The sequence below is a fragment of the Mastomys coucha genome, unplaced genomic scaffold (genome assembly GCF_008632895.1).
Source record: "Mastomys coucha isolate ucsf_1 unplaced genomic scaffold, UCSF_Mcou_1 pScaffold22, whole genome shotgun sequence".
NCBI lineage: Eukaryota > Metazoa > Chordata > Mammalia > Rodentia > Muridae > Mastomys > Mastomys coucha.
The window spans coordinates 43,750,390-43,769,692 of record NW_022196905.1 but is presented as its reverse complement, the minus strand read 5'-3'; the positions used below and the strand labels follow the sequence as shown (position 1 = coordinate 43,769,692).

Sequence of the window (19,303 nt, the reverse complement as noted above, 5' to 3'; positions counted from 1 at the left end):
AAAAGAATGATTCATAGTAGGTGTCCATAGTCCTCCCCCACCACCCCCACAGAGTTAGTCAAGTTCACTGATGAACAAAGATGCAAGGCATGACATTCCAGATAGATGTTTGATGTTGCCTTCCTACTCACAGTTCTCTCAGTTAAATATAAACTTCACTGCATCCCTTGCTCCAGGTGTGAAATAAAATATGACAGGAAAGATGCAACAATGTATCAGCTAGAATTTCAGCATGGGGCAGATAGGAGGGCTCCACAGGCAGAAGCAGTTCTGTCCTGAGCCAGTGTTCAGTCCATGGAACACCGTGGAAGAAGAGAAGTTTGAAAGTTTGTCTGCCAACCTCCATGTGCATACTGTGAAACTTACGTTTCCTTGTGCTCATGCATGCTCTCCCTAATATCAAATAGTAATAATGATTAATAATTATGCATAAATAAAAGTAGGGCACTTTATAGCTTAATGAGAGAAAAATATTTAGAAGGTAATGCATGCTAGGAATTGTTAAACCTTAGGGTTGACTGACAGAATAATTGGACCGTTATCTAGATGTTGTTGAAGATCATCTGGCTTAAGAGTAAATGACAGATTTGTAAGGTAAAAGCTAATTAGTGCCCCCCACCCCCTTCATAATAGTCAGAACATCTGAGTAGCTAAAGGATGGAGTTACAGAAGTCATGTTGTTAATCCGATTGGATTACTGGGCTAAGTTCTTCAGCCTCCTGCCTCAGTTGACTTGCAGGGCATCTCAGGAATTCTGGCACATAGTAAGATAGAGTGAGTCTCGTTTTACTACTCTAGTTTTATTTTGAATAATTTTGTAGAGTCAGTGGCTGGAATATAATTAAATAGCATCTTGTCTCTGTGTGCCAGAAAGAAGATAAACCAGGATCCGTTTGCTGGAATGTCCTTTGTATCTCACGTGAGGGAGGATGCAGAAAAGAAGGGTCTTATTGTTCTTGACTACTGAGTCTATCGGGCCTGTAATAATTAAGAGAACTAATTAAAGACACACCCTTCCCCCTTCCCTTAGGGACCTGACAAACAACCGAATAGGTTGTCTGAATGCAGACGTATTTCGAGGACTCACCAATCTGGTTCGGCTGTAAGTACCATTTCTATCCTATTAAAGTGTAAGATGTTTGAACCAGTAGGTACTCAAGAGGTTCTGAACATCAGTAGCATATTTAATATTCAAGTAGTAACTGTAGGCTTTGCAGAAGCTGCAGGGACAGGAAGTTTACAACTGGGTCAGGAGATGTAGTATCCTCAGAATAGAAGATGGGTTAAGATTCCCATACTAAAGGAGTATTTCAGACTTGAAGTGATCTCATGTGCATAAGGAGAAGCTTTGCAGCTGAGACCCATATGTAAATTCATTTCTCTTTCATAATCACTCCACACTCAGAGCCTGGAGATGATCTCACATAATATTTCAAACACTCTGTTGCATGAAACACAAGTTTCATGGTATAAAATTTTCCATACTGCTGTCACAGAGTTCAAATAGTTTGAAGCATTTTAGATTTCAGATTTTCAGATTTGGGACTTCTAATACACTATTTCAGCATGACCATCCTTCGATCTCACTGGAGGTCATTGTGTACTGATTTCGAGTGTTGGTGCTTGTTTGGTAGCCGGACTCTCATCCCCAGTCTAAGAACCCATTGTTGCAGCTGTAACAGGAGCTGACTCCCTGCCTCAACCCTATTTTTCTCTACCCTCCCTCCACAGTTGGCACTGTCATATTGAAGGATTAAGCCCATACCTCGGAGGAGAGTTTGGCCTATTCACTACCCCCAAGTCTCTGTCCTGTGTCTTCCTGTGTCCTCTTCTACCCCTACCTCCCCTTTTTGAAAATCCAAATTTATTTGTCTATGGTGCACAGAATAGATACTGTGGTGTTTAAATGGTGCTGTCACTTTTACCCAGAGACTTCCATACACTTTAGTGTTGGAAACCCCAGAGGGTGTGCTGTCTGTTCTGAACACTCACCACCATAATATATTATAACCTATCTTCTATATTTCTATAATGATAAAATGATACTTAGTGTTGAAGATTTCAGCACTGTAAGTTAATACACTTTTTACTTTTAGCCTTATCCTTAACTTGTCAAAAGTTTAAGCAGGATACTCTTCTATGTATGGAATTCTTTCTCCTTCTCTGTATATGTACATGCATAGTCTCTCCCTATATATGTATATATACACATACATATATGTACATAACAAAGGTCAAAGAACCATAAAACGTGGGACACCTGTTTCGTATCCTGCCTGTGAGAAGCACTACCCCAAAGAAGTCACACTGTGCCTTCTTCCCTCCAGCTCCTGTGCATGTAGTGAGGTGTGGAAGAGGCTTTAGTCAAATCTTCTTGCTGTAGCACTTGACCCATTTCACACCATAATAGTAATACTCTTGAATTTAAGCATACAGCTTGCTGAAGGGTTCACACAGTCCAGCATTTGGATGGGAGAGGGGCAGGAGAGCTTACAGAGTTGCCTTGTATACCCGGAGCCCTCTTCGCCACAGGGCATATTACTTTGCTTACATTTTCTCTTAGTCATGAAGGCCATTCTTTCTTTAGCTATTTATTGGTTCCTTTTCTGAATGATTCTGAAGTGGACATGTGATCAGGCCTTCTAGTGGGGAATCCATAAGGAATCTGTTAGATTTTGCTGATGAGGGCAGAGGAATCCTATCTCATATTAAGGTGCTTTAAGCTTTTGCCTAGTCCACTCTGTGAGGAGGAGGCTGCTGCCCGCTAGCCGCATGGAGGCACCTGCACATTCTGTCTTTTAAGAATTCAAACAGCTTTTATGAATTATTCTTCCATTACATTTTGTTCTGATCATAAGACATTTGAGATGATATCAAATAAATACAAGTGATGTGGAGCTGAGTATTTTAAGAAGTGAATTGTTTCTTCTTCCTCCCTAGAAACCTTTCAGGGAATCTGTTTACTTCACTGTCTCAAGGGACTTTTGATTATCTTGGATCGTTGCGGTCTTTGTAAGTAAGAATTCTTTTTTGTATTTAATTTATAGTCAGTTTTGAAAATTAAAAAACAAACAGTGGCTATGTAGCTTAAGGGGTTTTATGAGAAATGTCTTGCAGATTTGCCAAAGTTAGGCTTTTGCATGAGCTGTCTTCTGGCCTGAAGCCCATGAGGTAAATCTCAGGAGATATTTCAGATGAGATAGCCATCTCCTCTGAATGTGTCCTTTCCAGCTGTGGTCAGAAAGAAGAAATCTGGGGAGTTGGTCCTCAGGACTCCATTTTCAGATCCACAAGTTTTTATTGTTGTCTAATTAATGCCAAGGGTATAGCTCCTCAGTGGACGATCATCTTCACAGTTTTCTGTAATTCTGTATATTGTTTATTCCTCTCAAACAGAGGTTACAAAGGAGTCATGTTTGAAAATTAATTATATTTCCAGATAATCATTAGTCTATTTTAGCGTATAAATTACACTGATTTTTATTAGAATTACAGATTGTCTATCACATTTTCATTATGTATAGTTTATTGGGTTGAGTCATTTTCCAGGGAACTCTTTCTTTACCAGATGCCTTTGTTTAATAGATGCCCCCCCCCATAGTAGACCCTCTATTCCTTACTCTCATGGCCATTGCACATACCAGGTAAGTATTCTGCTACCAAGCCACACCCCAGGTTTTTCTTGACTTCAGATAAGATGTTGAAGGATAACCTTGCCTTTGAGCCTCAGTTGCAGGAATCTGGGAAGTAATTTCATCCAAGAAATGGTAGGCATTGCCAGTGCTGCTACTCATGAGTTAGAGATACACCAAAGCATTCTTAGAGTAATATTTTAAACTTTATTATTGCCTTGCTGCACTGTATCCTTCCTGTCACCCACTTTTTTGACTAAAACTATGAGCTGACCCCATGTGATAACCAACTGTGAATTAGAAGCATGCCCACCTGTGCACTTGGTTGACTTACCTTTAGGCTCCCGTGCCATAGTGATGAGTTAATACTGATGTGTTGTTCTACTCTTAGATATGCCGTGCTGGAATGGTAGCCTCCACAGTTAGTTGCATTAGCTAGATCTACCACACTGTGCATCATAGGGATAGTTATTGGTTAGTGAAAGGGCTGCTCACATTAACAGGCTGATAACCTAATCTTCCTTTCTTAAAAGAATACAAGGCCAACTGTTCTGTTAAATGCACATTCTTTGTTTTTGTTCATGGTAACTTTAAGGTATTCTTATTCTTGCCATACCCAGTGTATAGGAGAATAGTGTCATAAAATGGTCTCCACCTTTGTAAAGCTTATAGTCCAGCCAACTGTTGGACCACAGAGTAGGCCTGTATTCCTTTATGTTGCTATTTCATTGCCAAAATCAACAATAGAGGTGTCAGCATTTGATCCAACAACATGGCAGTGATGCTATAAAATTTGGGAAGGCTTCAACATCCCATATTATTATCATGTGCTCTACAGTAAAAAGTAAAGGCTTGCTAGGATGGGTTAGGACCCAGTCTTCCAAAACCCCAGGGTTCAGAGATTTGCATAGAAGAGAGGGATAAGAAAGATGTCTGAGAAACTGAGTGTTTCATTTTGTTATTTATGTCAGCTTTGATAAGAAGCAGTCCTAGGATCATGGGAGGTATTGGTGGGATCTGGCATTCTGAAAGACAGGATATCAGGAAAGGAGTAACCAGTTTACGACCCACACCTTGTGCTTTACAACAAAAAGGCCCACAGTTATAACGAAAAGGAACCAGTCCAGAGCCCCAGCTACATGATGCTTTCATGGTCACCCTAACCTGTGTGTTGCAGAGAATTTCAGACTGAGTACCTTCTGTGTGACTGTAACATTCTGTGGATGCACCGCTGGGTAAAGGAGAGAAACATCACTGTGCGGGACACCAGGTGTGTGTATCCTAAGTCACTGCAGGCCCAGCCAGTCACAGGGGTGAAGCAGGAGCTCTTGACTTGTGGTAAGCAAGAAACTGAACTGAGGAGTGTCTATCTTGTTTTGATATGCTATCATGTTCTTCTTGACAGACTCTAAAGTTCTTTTGACAGAATCTCAGCACAACAATTAATCTTGAAGAATTTAATAATATGCAATGTAAACCAGTGATTAAGGTAGCCAGATTAGAAAACAGTCTTCCAGGCTGGCGAGATGGCTCAGCGGGTAAGAGCAATGACTGCTCTTCCGAAGGTCCTGAGTTCTGATCCCAGCAACCACATGGTGGCTCACAACCATCCGTAATGAGATCGGACGCCCTCTTCTGGTGTGTCTGAAGACAGCTACAGTGTATTACGCAGGAGCGAGCAAGACCAGAGAGAGCAGCCATCTGTACTGCTACAGTGTACTCATACACATAAAAATAAATAAATAAATAAATCTTTAAAAAACAAACAAAAACCAGTCTTCCCTTGGCCTTTTGGGTGGCTCTTCTTGGTTCTGAGCAGGTTGCAAACCAGTTTCAGAGACTAGCAGAGTGCTCATGTATCCTCTAGTAGGCAGTGGGGAGCTTATTGAGAGTAAGACAGTCTCGGGATGTGGATGCTCTCACCATTTATTGTAGGAGTAGGATTCCATAATAACCTCTGGCTTTCACTTGTCATTTGTGTTTGCTGTGTTGGGAACCAAACTCAGCCTTATACAAGCTAGGCAAGTGTCCTAAGTCACACCCCTAGCTACATAATATGACCTTTGAACTATGTCTTAGCAGTTCATAAAGTTCATAAAGGATTGATGTAGTTAGATCTAAGGATTCTATAGAGTTAATTTAAAGGAATTGATCACTTTTATATAAACATATGCTGAAGTTCATAATTATACAGAAATAGTTGTTGACATTTGGCATTTCCATTTAGTTATATAGCATGCAGTTATTGAAAATCATGAGTTTGGGAAATTTCTGCAGACGTGAGCAAAATAGCATAGTAACTGTAAAATGGTAAAAATGCACCATAGGAAAGAGGGAGGCAGAGTAAATGAACTTGTCTTTCTCCCCTCTCACTTTATTACTGGTAGCATTGTTATTTTACAAGCAAGGTATGGTCTCTGAATGAAAATTAAGACTTTATATGAAACAAGAAACTCAAAGAGAGCAAACTGTGTATACTTAGTTCATGGCATTCAGGGATTGCTAGTATTGATAGCTTAATGCTTAACTTCTGCAGCTTTTCCTGTATTTTCTCAAAAACCAAAAACAAAAAACAGCAAAAAAACCCTGCCATCTTACTCATAGTGATAACGTTCTGAAAGTTAAAATAATGTAAGCTTCCTCTTTTGTATAAAATAGAGTCCATTATGTAGCTGTAATGTAACAGCTTTCTCCCTGCATCTTCAGCTTGTTAATAATTTCTCACTCCATAAATAACACAGTGATTAATTTCCTTGTATATATTTTTGCATATTTTTTCATTTTGATTTTCATATACTATTGCTGTCAACAGAATTGTTGTGTTAGATAAATGAACTAAAGATTTTGAAGTCTTTTTAATGAACCAGTAGTATTTATATACATTTTTTTGTATGTATATGTAAACTCTTTGCCTTTCTGACTCAGGAAGGAATTATAGACAGTGATTGAAAGAAAGGATCTTATTTAAAAAAAAAAGCTCTTTAAATGCTTTAAAATTTTTACTATATATATAATTTTGTAACTAGAAGGCGGCATTTTAATCCAAGGAAATATGATCATCAAAATGTATCTTTAAATTGTGACCACCGACGTTTATTCTTCTGTAGCTCCAGTGTCTAGATCGCAGCACTCTGTTCTTGGCCTCTGTCCTTGCTTCCGTTTGTGTTGCTGTGATGTTAGGGCATTGCTGGAAAGGAAGGGCTCTGTATACCAGGAGTGAATGTCAGATGCTTTCATTTTCAAAGTTGTTATAAGCTGTGACCTATTTGCTTTACTCTGTTTCTGTTATAACAAAATATACAAAGTCAAGAAACATTAGAGATAAGAAAGATTTATTTACTGGTTCACAGTTTTGGATTGTGGCTCAAGATCAAGCTTCTGCATTCTTTTGGCCTCTGATCAAGGCCTCATGGGAATAGCATCATGGTAGGAGTATATGTGGAATTAGGAGATGACATCTCAAGACAGGAAGCCACATGTTAGCACTCAGGCTCTGGCTGCTATAGCAACTTACCCTCGTGGACTCATCCCAGGAGATCAGTTTCTTGAGGGCAGCACCTCCCATAACTTAAAAATCTCACAGGAGACCCATCCTCTTAAAAGTTTCATGGCCTTGTACATTGCCACACTGGGCACCAAGTTTCCAGGACATGACCTTGGGACATTGGGAGCCGTAGGTCTGACTGGATTCAACAGGCACACTGTGGCTAGCAGTAGAAGGCAGGGAACGGAGGCGTGTTTGTGCTTCTGCTTCCATTAAGTTCCACAGGGTATCTGTAGCTTCTAAGTGTAGTGCTTGACCTGCTTGGGCTTCTGTTCACTCAGTCCTTTGTTTTCTGCCTAGATCCTCCCCTTGAACTGCCATCTTTCTACATGACTCCATCGCACCGCCAGGTCGTGTTTGAAGGAGACAGCCTTCCCTTCCAGTGCATGGCATCCTACATAGACCAGGACATGCAAGTGCTGTGGTATCAGGATGGGCGAATTGTTGAGACCGATGAGTCTCAAGGGATCTTTGTGGAGAAGAGTATGATTCACAACTGCTCCCTGATCGCCAGGTACAGTGCTCCTGGGTTTGCTGCCCTTTGGGACTTGCAGTGCCTACCTGGAATTTGTCCATTGCTTCTTTTTCCCTGTTGAAAAATGCCCTAAATAGGACATTCCTTTTTCCTGGTTATTACTGTCACCCTTTTAAATTAGTTAACTATCTCCTCATCTAGTTTTGGAAGAAAAAGCTGAATATAAAAGGAAAACACTAAAAGTTGAAGTCTTTTTCTTTAAAGTTTTAAGAGGAAAATGTAAACTTTTAGTGCTAAACCTAATTGCTAGCCATTTCTGCTACTAAACTTTTATTTCTCTTTTAGGAATCACCACCCTTTCACTATTTCATCTTCTAAATAATGCTATGTTTTAAGGAATTTTATTTCCCCTTTGTATCCCCACCCACTCACTGCTAATGTAAAAGTATAACTCTGAGCTGCCAGTCCCGTGGCTGGTTGGTCAGAATGAGCTCTATAACGTATAAAACAGCCTAACATGTGTGTGCTCCCCTTCCGGGAGTGGATACTGAGTGTCCTCTTGGTTTTCTCTGTCTTGCCTACCTTGCCTGCCTAGAGCGTGGCTGGGATTTTTCCTGAAGTAACACATTAGCTTTCACATTGCCAACGTAGGGTTGCTGTGAGAAACTTGTTGAGAAAGTAAGGATTCTTGAAACCAGAAGTCATCTCTGAAACTTTAGGGTTGAATTCTCTAGTTTTGGTTTTTTTTTTCCTGGAAGCGTATTTCCATTTAGCATCTTCTAGTGCTTAGATGCTTTTAACCCTTGCTCTTACTCCAGTTTCTGAGTCATCTTAAGGGACTCATGACTCATGACATTTGTACTGAATATGGTTTTTAAAAATATTTCTACAGTAATAAGGTTGAAGTAAATCACATACATATTATAAATGTACAATGAAGGAAATACTGATAGGCATTGTTGGCCAACTCTGGAGAACTGATATTTCTTTCTTTTTTTTTATTATTTTATTTTATTTTATTGCCAGATGCCAAGCCATATACCAGTGTTTACTTTTTAGCACATGGTCTTACTTTATTTAGCACTTTCAAACAATTCTAGGAAGAAGGACCATAAAGGAAAAAAGTTTAATTTGGCTTGTGGTTTGAAAAAACATGGTCTTTTGTTAGGGGAGGATGTAGTTAGTGTGATGGAAGACTGAGGCACCAAAGACATCAGGTGCTGGATTGGTGGTCAGGAGGCAAACAGGTACTTTATAATGGAGTCAGGCTATAAGTCCATCTGACTCGACCCCAGGACCATAAATCTGCTATAAAGGCCCACTGTCACAAAGGGAGAACTGATATTTCTAAGCAGTCACATTACAAATGGTTATACATGCATTTCTGTAATATTTTACATGTTGCTTTTTTAGCTTACAGAATCTAAAATATTTACAGACTCACCATGGAAAATTGTTTATGACTGGATTCTTCTGGGTTCTGTTGTGTTCCTCTTAGGAGAACTGAGTTTTATTTGACTGGGCAGTTAGCTTGGCTAACCTACTTTTGTAGCTCTGTGTCTCTGGTAGGTAGCAGCTGAACTATGTCTGTATTAAGTGAGTGCTTCACTGGGGTTTAAACACACAACTTTACACATGCTAGGGATATGCTCTCCACTGAACTACAGTCATAGCTCCTGAATGTATTCCCTGTGTAAGGTGTCAGGGCTTTTCCTTTGCTCCCTCTGGTCTTCTAACTTTTCAGGCTACAAAGATTGTATATTTCTGGTGTTAGAGGAGCCTTGGGCCACAGCCATAGGATGTTTATAAACGTCCGATTTATTTCCCAGTGCCAATCCCTTCTTGCTATATCAAATCCTCTGTAGTTTCTGTCTGCTTTTGATCACTCTTTCTGTATCCCAGTCTCCACATACTTACACTTTATTAGTGTGATCAGAACTGCTGACTGCTCACTGCAGGGAGGATGGTCTAATGTGGGCTTGGCCACAGCAGCTGAACTTCTTAGGAGGGTTGATGTTAATTGTAAGGAATGATGGATTCATTGTTATACTATCTTAACTGTGGTAATAATTGCACAAGGATATACATATGTCAAAATGCATCAAATTATGCACTCTTAAGGAGTTTATTGTATAAATAGGCAATAATTGACCCAATACAACAACAAAACTTTACGAATAGTAGACTCTTCTATATACAAAGAGCTTTGGTTAATTTAAAACTCTAAAGTTGTATGACTAAAGTGGATTTACCTTATAAATCTGTTTCAGAAGTCATGCTTAAAGTATGTCCAATTTTTTACAGCAACACACACACACACACACACAAAAATGCTAAGAAAAACAACTTGGCCTAACGTTTTTCTTGTTAGAAACACTTGACTGACATGACAGTCTTTCATATGAAGATAGAGGGTCTAGTCCCCAGAGTTCACCCTGGAATATGTAGAAAGAGGAAGCACATGGCTCTTGATGTGGGTGAGGTTGAAGCTTATTGATTCCCAATAGGTCTCCTGATGTCAGCCATCCTTCATCTGTAACACTCCATGCTCACAGTTTTCTTAGAAGGTGAAATTCAGCGTGTTTCTTCCTTCTTGAATCTCCTTAAGTCTTGAGACCTGCTGTCTGGACGATTCCTGGGACTTTTATTCTAGTGGATGCTTTTAGACATTGAAAACATTATTAAAAGTTATCCACAAAAAAAGTTGGCCTAGTGTATGAAGAGCCATGGTGAGTTTTTTTAGTGAATGACATTTCAAATGTTATCCCCCTTCTAAGTTTCCCCTCCACAAACCCCCTATCCCTTCCCTTCTTCCCCCTGCCTCTATGAGGGTGCTCCCTCACCTGCCCACCAACTCCTGCCTCAGTGCCCTAGCATTACCTTATCCTGGGTCATCAAGCCTCCACAGGATCAAGGGGCTCCCCTTCCAGTGATGCCTGACAAGGCCATCCTCTGCTACATATGCAGCTGGAGCCATGGATCCCTCCATGGGTACTTTTTGGTTGGTGGTTTAGTCCTTGGGAACTTTGGGGAACTTTTGGGTTGTTTGATATTGTTGTTCTTCCTGTGGGTTGCAAATCCCTTCAGCTCCTTCAGTCCTTGCCCTAACTTCTCCATTGGTGTCCCTGAGGAAGAGCCATAGTTTACAGAAGGAGCTCACATAGACTAATCCTCAGAATCACTGACATTGATTAAAGACCATGTGACTGCTAGCTACTAGTACAGTGTTCCATTAAAACATGTCACATTTCTTGATGGCACCATGCTTTGAAATGTGGGACTTTAGGCAGTTTGTGGTGGTCAAGTATTGTGTCAAAGTATCATGGAAGAAGAAAGTGTTATTTGCCTGATGAGATTCTGAGCTATGACTATTTTTATAGCAGTTGGCAGGCAGTTACCTCCCATGTGAAGTCACTGTGTTTATTTAAAAATAGGGTTAAATTTTATTGAATTGTAATTATTTTTAATTCTCTTTTGCTTTAACCGTATCTTTGAAATGGCTAGGCTAGTAACTTACTAGACTAGAGACACATAGGGTACTTAAGTTCTTGTTCTTGAGCTTAGGCTCTGCTCTTCTTGCCTCGCATGCTCCATGCTGGGATTTCAGCTGTGTACCACAGCGACTGCCTGGGGTTTGACGTGGATCTTACTAGATGGAACTACCATACTTTTTATTTAAGGGACATATTGATAGAGTTACGTAGTAAAGGCTCTTGAGCTGAGGTTGCAACCTGGATTATGTGTGGTTCTTATCACCATAATCTCTGTGTACTTCATCCTAGCTCAGTGTAGTCACACAACATGGAACTTTGTAGACTTAATGGTGATTGAATAATGAATTTCAGTTTTTATGTACCTCATCAGTTAAATATTTATTATAGTTGTTGACTTATTTCTTAACTTAGACAAGCGAATGTTGGTTTTCTTTGATGCTTCAGAATGTGACAGTGCCTCAGAGCCTTTATCCGGATACTAGCCCTTAGTGATTTAGGAGAGCAGACAAGTGTGTGTTCACTTCCAGATGTAACTTGATAAGTTAATTAAGATGATACATGCTTTATGTCTAATTATTTCTTATCATTTGTGTCTACATAACAACAAAGCACAGTGAATCATATAGAGGAATAGAGGTTAATTGAAGGTTTTGATACTTGCTCCTTAATTAATAGGTTTTATATTAGGGAATTATGATTTCATTTTGAGAATGAGATTTATTGACCATTACATAGAGATGCAGGTCTAAGGGGAAGCATAGTTTCACATAGAAACTTCTTTAGGAATCATTAATTGGTCATTTACTAATCATTCTCTGGATTTACGTTTATTCTGTATGTGTGCATGTATTCTTTCATGAATGCCACATTGTACACGTGGAATTTGGAGGACTTTAAGGCAGGAGTTGATTCTAGGGTTCTAGGAATCAAATTAAAGTCATCCTGCATGGCAAGTGTCTTTGCCCACTCACCTCCCCCACTGCCGTTTTTATTATAACCTTTCTCCACAAAATACTTCCCATTAAATACTTTTTTCTTTTTATATGTGTGAATGCTCTGCTTACATAAATGAATGTATGTATGGTCATCATGTGCATGCAGTACCTCTGGAGGCCAGAAGAGGTCATTAGATGCCCTGAAACTGGGAGTTACAGATCCTCTGTGAGCTCCTGTGTGGGCCACTGAGAATGAAGCTTTGTTCTGCTGTAAAAGAAGCAACTGCTGTTAACTCTGAGCCATTTCTCCAGCCCTGTCTTCTTTTGTATTTTTTTTTCTTTTTTTCTTTGTTTTGTTTTTTTGAGACAGGGTTTCTCTGTGTAGCCCTGGCTGTCCTGGAACTCACTCCATAGACCAGGCTGGCCTTGAACTCAGAAATCCACCTGCTTCTGCCTCCCAAGTGCTGGGATTAAAGGCGTGCGCCACCACTGCCCAGCAGTTTCGTATTGTTTTTAATCATTTCATAATTGACCTTTCCTCATAGATATTTTGTTCAGAGTCTTTGAGATGGTGTGACTTACAGAAATGTTTCAACTTCTGCTCGGGCAGTTCTGTGCTTCACCATGAATTTCTGTGCTTCAGAAACTCCTGCGTGTTACAAGGCATCGGACCCTGTACCTGTCCATCTCATGGCTCTCTTTATCTCCAGGATCCCAATCGTGTTTCTTACTCTCTCAATTCTTTTTTTTTTCCCTGTGTTTTTTTGTGCAGTGCCCTAACCATTTCTAATATTCAAGCTGGATCTACTGGAAATTGGGGCTGTCATGTTCAGACCAAACGTGGCAATAATACAAGAACTGTTGATATTGTGGTATTAGAAAGCTCTGCCCAGTACTGTCCACCAGAGAGGGTTGTGAACAACAAAGGTGATTTCAGGTTGGTGACATGGAAAATACTAGAAAGGCTGTTTTTCCTAAAGCTTTGTATTTTTCAAAAATTCTCTGTGTGTGTGTATGTGTGCGTGTCCATCCATATAGATTACAAACATATACATGCAAACATAATTATATGGATATTCACATATAAATATATGTCTAAGAAATATTCATTGTGGTGATAATATTAGAACCATTTATGGAAAAAAACAAAGATACTTGAATTTTTCCTCTACTTATTGATTTAGGAGTCTCTGGAAGGATAGTCATATTAGAAGAAATGTCCTTTTTAGAACTCTACATGCAGGCAGTGTATCTTGATCATATCCACTCTGGCTCTCCCTTGTTACCTTTATCAGAGGGTTTGCTACATGTGTTTCAAACCCCTGCTTTTGGGAGACAGTTACTGACAGGTTGATGAGAATGTTGTGTTTTTTTTTTTTTCTAATGACCTTTATAATGAACCCTGAAAGGGGTGTGTAGCTCTGGCTGGCCTGGAACTCACTGTGTACACCTGGATGGCCTTGAATTCATAGGGATTCACCTGCCTCTGCCTTCTGAGTGCTGGGATTAAAGGCGCGCACCACCCCTGGCTATGTTTTCAGTCTTAAGTCATTTAGTCGTATATCTCACCATCAGGGGAGAGTCAGGAGGAATTAGGAGGAACATGGTTTCATAGCCTGAAACAGTTGCTGGATCTGGTGAGTTCCAGGGCTCTTGTAAAAGCTGCCGAAGCAGTTGAGATCCGGTTGGAAGGATTAGGGCCTGTAAGCTGACAGCTTTCCCTTAGGCTTTCGTACTTTGAAAGTTGTTACTCATCTTTCCAGATATATTATACTATGTGTTTAGAGATTTTTAATAACGAGTTCTTAGTGTAAACAAAAAAAAAATACTTTGCTTTTAAAATTCTAGTATAAGATTATTTAATACTAAGTTTGCATTGTTTCTGATGCGGGCTATTGTTACAGCTTGGCTGTAGCCCCAAGAGTTTTAGAGTAAGAAAGTCTGGTCGTGTCTGTTTTTCCAGTCTATGGGACACTGCAGTGGTTAAGTCTTTCCATCATAATAGTCTGCATTTCTGTTTTTACTTCCTTCTTAAAACAATTGTGTGTGTGTGTGTGAGAGAGAGAGTGTGAGAAAGAGAGAGAAAGAGAGAGATATATCATTGCCTCTGCGACCTTAATGTACATTGAATACTATGCTTATACTGAGTACTTAGTGTAATGTGCAGCATTTGTTAATTTTGTGACACTCAATATCTTTTATGTGGTAATCATAATATTTTCCATTTATGCTGGATTTTTGTCTTTTGTTCAGTTTTGGAGTGTTTTATGTGTTTAATTGATTGCAATGAGTTATTTATCTCTGACACTCCTTAAGGTATTACAGTATTACAGCACTGCTGCATTAATAACATTGGTATAGTGTTGCTTGATTTGCTTATGTAGTTCTTGATTATGGTTTCTGTTTTGGTATGACTGATCTGTCTCAGCAGTTCCATTGCTATGCATCCGTTATAATTTGTATTAAGTATGCACAACTTCATTTTCGATTTTAGAGAAATAGAGAATTCAAATACCAAAGGTTTCTTCAGCTCTAGGGGGTGACATGCTACATCAGCAGGGTTGAGTGACTCCTGGTCCAATAATGCCTCACTGATAAATTGTGTTGAACACTGATGGTGCTGTTCAGAATTCACTGCAGGGTCTCATGTGGGAAACTTAGCGTGGATCTCTGAGTAGACATAGCTGGAGCTTAAAGGTAAATGGCATAGGCAGGTTCTGGAAGAATCCATGAGTGAGGTTCACACATAGTCTCTCCTCCAGCAGAATAAACCAGGCAGCCAGCAGCCTTCATGCAGGTCTCTGCCAAGGAGCACTCCTCAGAGACTTAGTCCCCACAGCTGCTGCTGAGTGCTGCTCTTTTAGATGCTCTCTGTTTAGCACAAGGCAAATCTCCCAGATTAGAGCAGGGAAACAGGTCCTCAGCTAATCCTGCAGCAGCAGCCCAGTTCCAGGCACAGGCAATCAACCCCCTTCCCACACTGGTTCCCACAAAGGCACTGAGAAGGGTCAGTTGTGCAAGCAGGGTTTTTTTCAGGATGGGACAGAATGGCCTGCTATGGCATTTTTATTTGTCCGAATTTCCTAGCCATACTTGTACAAAAGACCAAAGTCTGTCTTTATTGAGCTAGAATCTTCTCTAATGTCGCACTTGTTACATAATGCCAAAGATATAATAACACTTATTAAACAGAAGTGTAAGCTAATTCATAACACCAATTTCATTTTTATTGGGTTTGATATAATTTTCTTGAACATTTATAGCAGCATTTAGATTTTAGACTCTTATTTTCAAAAAATTATTTTATTGCATTATGCTATCAACATATTCTCAAGTGATAGACTGGATAAATTCATCCAAAGATCCATAGGAACTTTTCTTTTGTCTCATGTTTTGTATGTAGGAGGGCGTGGATGTGTGATTTTTCTTTGTGATCATATTCATGTCTTAGTCCTTGCTTCTTTCTGTGCCATCTCCAACCTTTCTAGCATCTACCATTCTAGGTTTTCTTAAGACTGTTTTGTTTCTACTTGTCTAGATGGCCCAGAACACTGGCGGGCATCACAGCATATCTCCAGTGTACCCGAAACACCCACAGCAGTGGGATCTATCCTGGAAATACACAGGATGAAAGGAAGGCGTGGCGCAGATGCGACAGAGGTGGCTTTTGGGCAGATGATGATTATTCTCGGTGCCAATATGCAAATGATGTCACTAGAGTTCTGTACATGTTTAATCAGGTAACTATAGGACATTCTGATTCACTTGAGTTATGCACGAAGTATGGTATTTTTAAGTGCCAGATAAGGGTAAGTGTTGGATGAAAATTCCTTTATACCTTTGTACTCTGTGAGGCCCTATCTTTTTCTGTTACCGCTTGACCAGCCAGAGTCCCAGACTTATCTCGGATTCTGACTATATACCTCTGTAACTCCTTTATCAGAAGTGTTCCCTGCGAATTCTCGGCTGACTCTCATTGTTACTGCTTCTGTGCACCATTATTAACCTTACCTTGTCCGCTGTGGGGTCTGTTTTAGGAGTTTTCTCTGTTCCTCAGTACCAGCTTAATTTGTATACAGCAGTTGTTGCTGTCACAGTGTCAGTCGGGAAATTAACAAACATGGCATAGAGATCAGTACTAAGTCAGTAAGTGCTTCCAGAAAGAAAGGATGTGTTCACCACTCCCAGCTAGAGAACTGGGAACTGCTTTTCCACAGCAGAGAAGTTTGTAGAGAATTTGGTTAAGCAAAGAGTAGATAGAACTGTGTGTGTTTTCCTATGTGTCTCTGAGCATTCCTTTATTTCTTTCTCAGTTTAATTTATCCTCCCTTCCCCTAGTATATTTTTTTTATCAGAATCTAACTTTCTTGAATTTGAAAACCTATTTGATGATGAATATATTGGTTTTTATCTCTTTGGTAGATTTTTTAAGTCAGCTTAACAATGTCAACATCAGTAGTCCTTTTGCGAAGTGCTTATTTGCCTTTTTCTGTAGATGCCCCTCAATCTTACAAATGCGGTAGCTACAGCTCGGCAGCTGCTGGCTTACACAGTGGAGGCCGCCAACTTCTCTGACAAAATGGATGTTATATTTGTGGCTGAAATGATAGAAAAGTTTGGAAGATTTACCAAAGAAGAAAAATCAAAAGAGGTAAGTTCCTAAATTCAGACTTGCAGAGTAAATGTCAGCCAATGGTGACCTCTAATGGGATAGAATGGAGTGCTTGTTTTTAAAGCTGGTTTGTGTTTTCTATATTTGAACTTCATACACTTTTTTGATTTCCAAACTTGCCATTGAAAAGCTTATTCACCAGTAGTAATAGAGACCTGTGTGTCTGGCGGTGAGCTGTTAGTTCCTGAAAACTGAGGAGCCCTGTATAGCAAAGGGAGATAGAGGGAGAAAGAAGTCTCCACCATCTTGTGTGTTAGCTGGCTGCTGCTTGTCGTCTCTGAGAGTCTCACTGTCTACACAGCCATGTGCCCCTCTCGTTGTGTTAGTCACCTGGACTAAACTGCCCTGTCACTTTCATTATATAACACAAGTGAGGGTCTCCTGAGGAATTTCTGTATACATATAGGAAATGTCATGGTACCTATAGACGTACAATTTATATGTGCCTGATTAAGGAAGTCATGTTTTGTGAGAAGCTTTGTACTTAAGTAGGGGTGTTAAAACTGTGATGTTTGTCAGCATGGCATTTTTTATGGGGTAGTCAAACCCCCCAGGTTTCAGAGCAACAAATAAAAGAAAAAATATTTAAGTTTTGAGGCAAAGGTAATGTTTCCTTAAGCTGTGGTTTTTGAGCTCTTTAAGAACTTTGTATACTGTTCTCCTGTGATACAACCACTTACCTGAGGTGGGTTTAAAGGCAGGCAGAAAGAACTTAGGTCAAGTATGAGCTGAGCCAGTTAGGGATTAAGTCGCATATCAGTGTACACAATTAGGCTAGGGCTGAGCTGAACACGGAGTGTGGGAGTCCTCACAAAGGATCCAGAAGTGACTTCTGCAGTGTGCCATTTGCTTTCAGCCGTGTCCTATCTTGTGCAGTAGGGAACATATTAGTTAAACATCACAGATTTATTGCTGGTACTGTTTTAGGTAAATAATATACCCTCTTTCTGTACATCATTTAACCAAGGATTTTCTTCCCATTTTTAGAATATTCTAGGCTTGCATGTTGCTAATGACTTGGTGACTGCAACCTGACTGCAGTTGCCGTGTACTTGATATGGCGTAGTTAATGGAGGAGGGAAAATGCTATGCGTATATAAATGGAACTTGGGTAATAGGCAACTTCGCTGGACAGTATGACTGTTTCAGTGCTATGGTCTGAACTCAGGGACCCTGGTTTTCAGATGAACTCTACTATGCTTTTGGCAGCAGCCACTTCCCTGGGGAAGCTTTGTTAGCCCTGGGAGAAGCTGTTTGGATTCTACTGGTGCTGTTACCCTCTGTTGTTGCTGATAATCACAGGGTAGCTGCCCACATGATTGCTGTTGCTTTCTGAAAGTGGAGTGCTTCGAGTTAGCGGAATAATTACAGTGACATTTGGAATGTGAGCTCTGAAACATTGTAATGTCTGTTCCTCCTGTGCTGCAGTGGCTGTGAAGAACTGCTTTTCAGTTCTTGACTTAGAAAGAGCAATATAGAGGCTGGAGAGGCGGCTTAGCAGGTGAAAAGGCTAGACACACACACACACACACACACACACACACACACACACACACACACACACACACACACACCAGGGTGTGTACTCATCCCTACTCACACATGGACAGTGGAAACAAACAGCAATAATAATAAATACAATTTTTTGTAGTGTGGCACTGTGGGTTGAATAATGGTGCCTGGTGCTGGTGCTGCCTTGCTTCCATGTCTCAGGTCACAGCATCTTGTTGGGATACAAGCTAATGGTTACTATGAGGTTTTTTGTTTTTTGTTTATTTCTAAAATTAGGATGGGATTGGCTCTGTTTAGCTTACAGAATTTCTATAAACAAGTAAAAGAATTGAGGGGAAACAATGTTTCACAGTGATTTCCAAGCCTGGGTATGGCTTTATGGGACTGTGAAACTTTCTCATCTCAGAAGGTATTTATTTATTTATTGTACAGCATTGCCTTCTGATCTCTATGCCAATCTAAGAACTACTCAGGGCTTCAGGTAGTTCTCTGAACATTTGTTGGAGGGAATTTTTGTCACTTTCTGGTTAATAGAGTAAAGTTTACAGTTTTTATCAAAAAGAAGTGATGTCAACCTTCCAAAAATCAAGGGAAAAGTAGGCTTCATGATTGAACCCTGGAAGTATACATGTATTCCCTGTGATTTGGTGACTGCCATCCTGTGCAATCCTTTGGGGACTGCAGGCTTTGCCTTTCACTGGTTATTAGGGTAATAAATAGAAATTGTGGGATTTAAGGACTGTGCTTTAAGTTAATTACCACTGCATTAAATTATGCTAAGATACTCTGAGATGCACATACATAAGATATGACAGCAGTTAAATGAATTTCTCAAGTATGCTCAGCAAGGTCTTCGCAGTGGGTACGGCCCATGCTTCTGTACATAGCTAACATATTTTGATGTGATTGCTCTTAAAACCATGGTTGATTTCAGCCATTTTAAGCCAGGAGCATGGTGTCAGGATAGCTACTGAAAGACACTACCCTGAACAGACCTAAAAGGTGTATTTAGTGGCCATATAAAGGCAGCCAAAGTTGT

The 19,303-nt window shown here is 40.0% G+C and overlaps 1 protein-coding gene across 1 annotated transcript in view; it reads left to right on the top strand.

Moving 5' to 3' along the window:
* Positions 1-19,303, top strand: part of Adgra3 (adhesion G protein-coupled receptor A3) — a 97,804-nt gene that overhangs the window by 42,635 nt on the left and 35,866 nt on the right. The window contains exons 4-10 of the mRNA XM_031342237.1: positions 1,031-1,102; positions 2,941-3,012; positions 4,810-4,970; positions 7,477-7,690; positions 12,853-13,017; positions 15,619-15,820; positions 16,576-16,731. Coding sequence (XP_031198097.1) covers positions 1,031-1,102; positions 2,941-3,012; positions 4,810-4,970; positions 7,477-7,690; positions 12,853-13,017; positions 15,619-15,820; positions 16,576-16,731 — 1,042 coding nt within the window. The remainder of the gene's footprint in view (positions 1-1,030; positions 1,103-2,940; positions 3,013-4,809; positions 4,971-7,476; positions 7,691-12,852; positions 13,018-15,618; positions 15,821-16,575; positions 16,732-19,303) is intronic.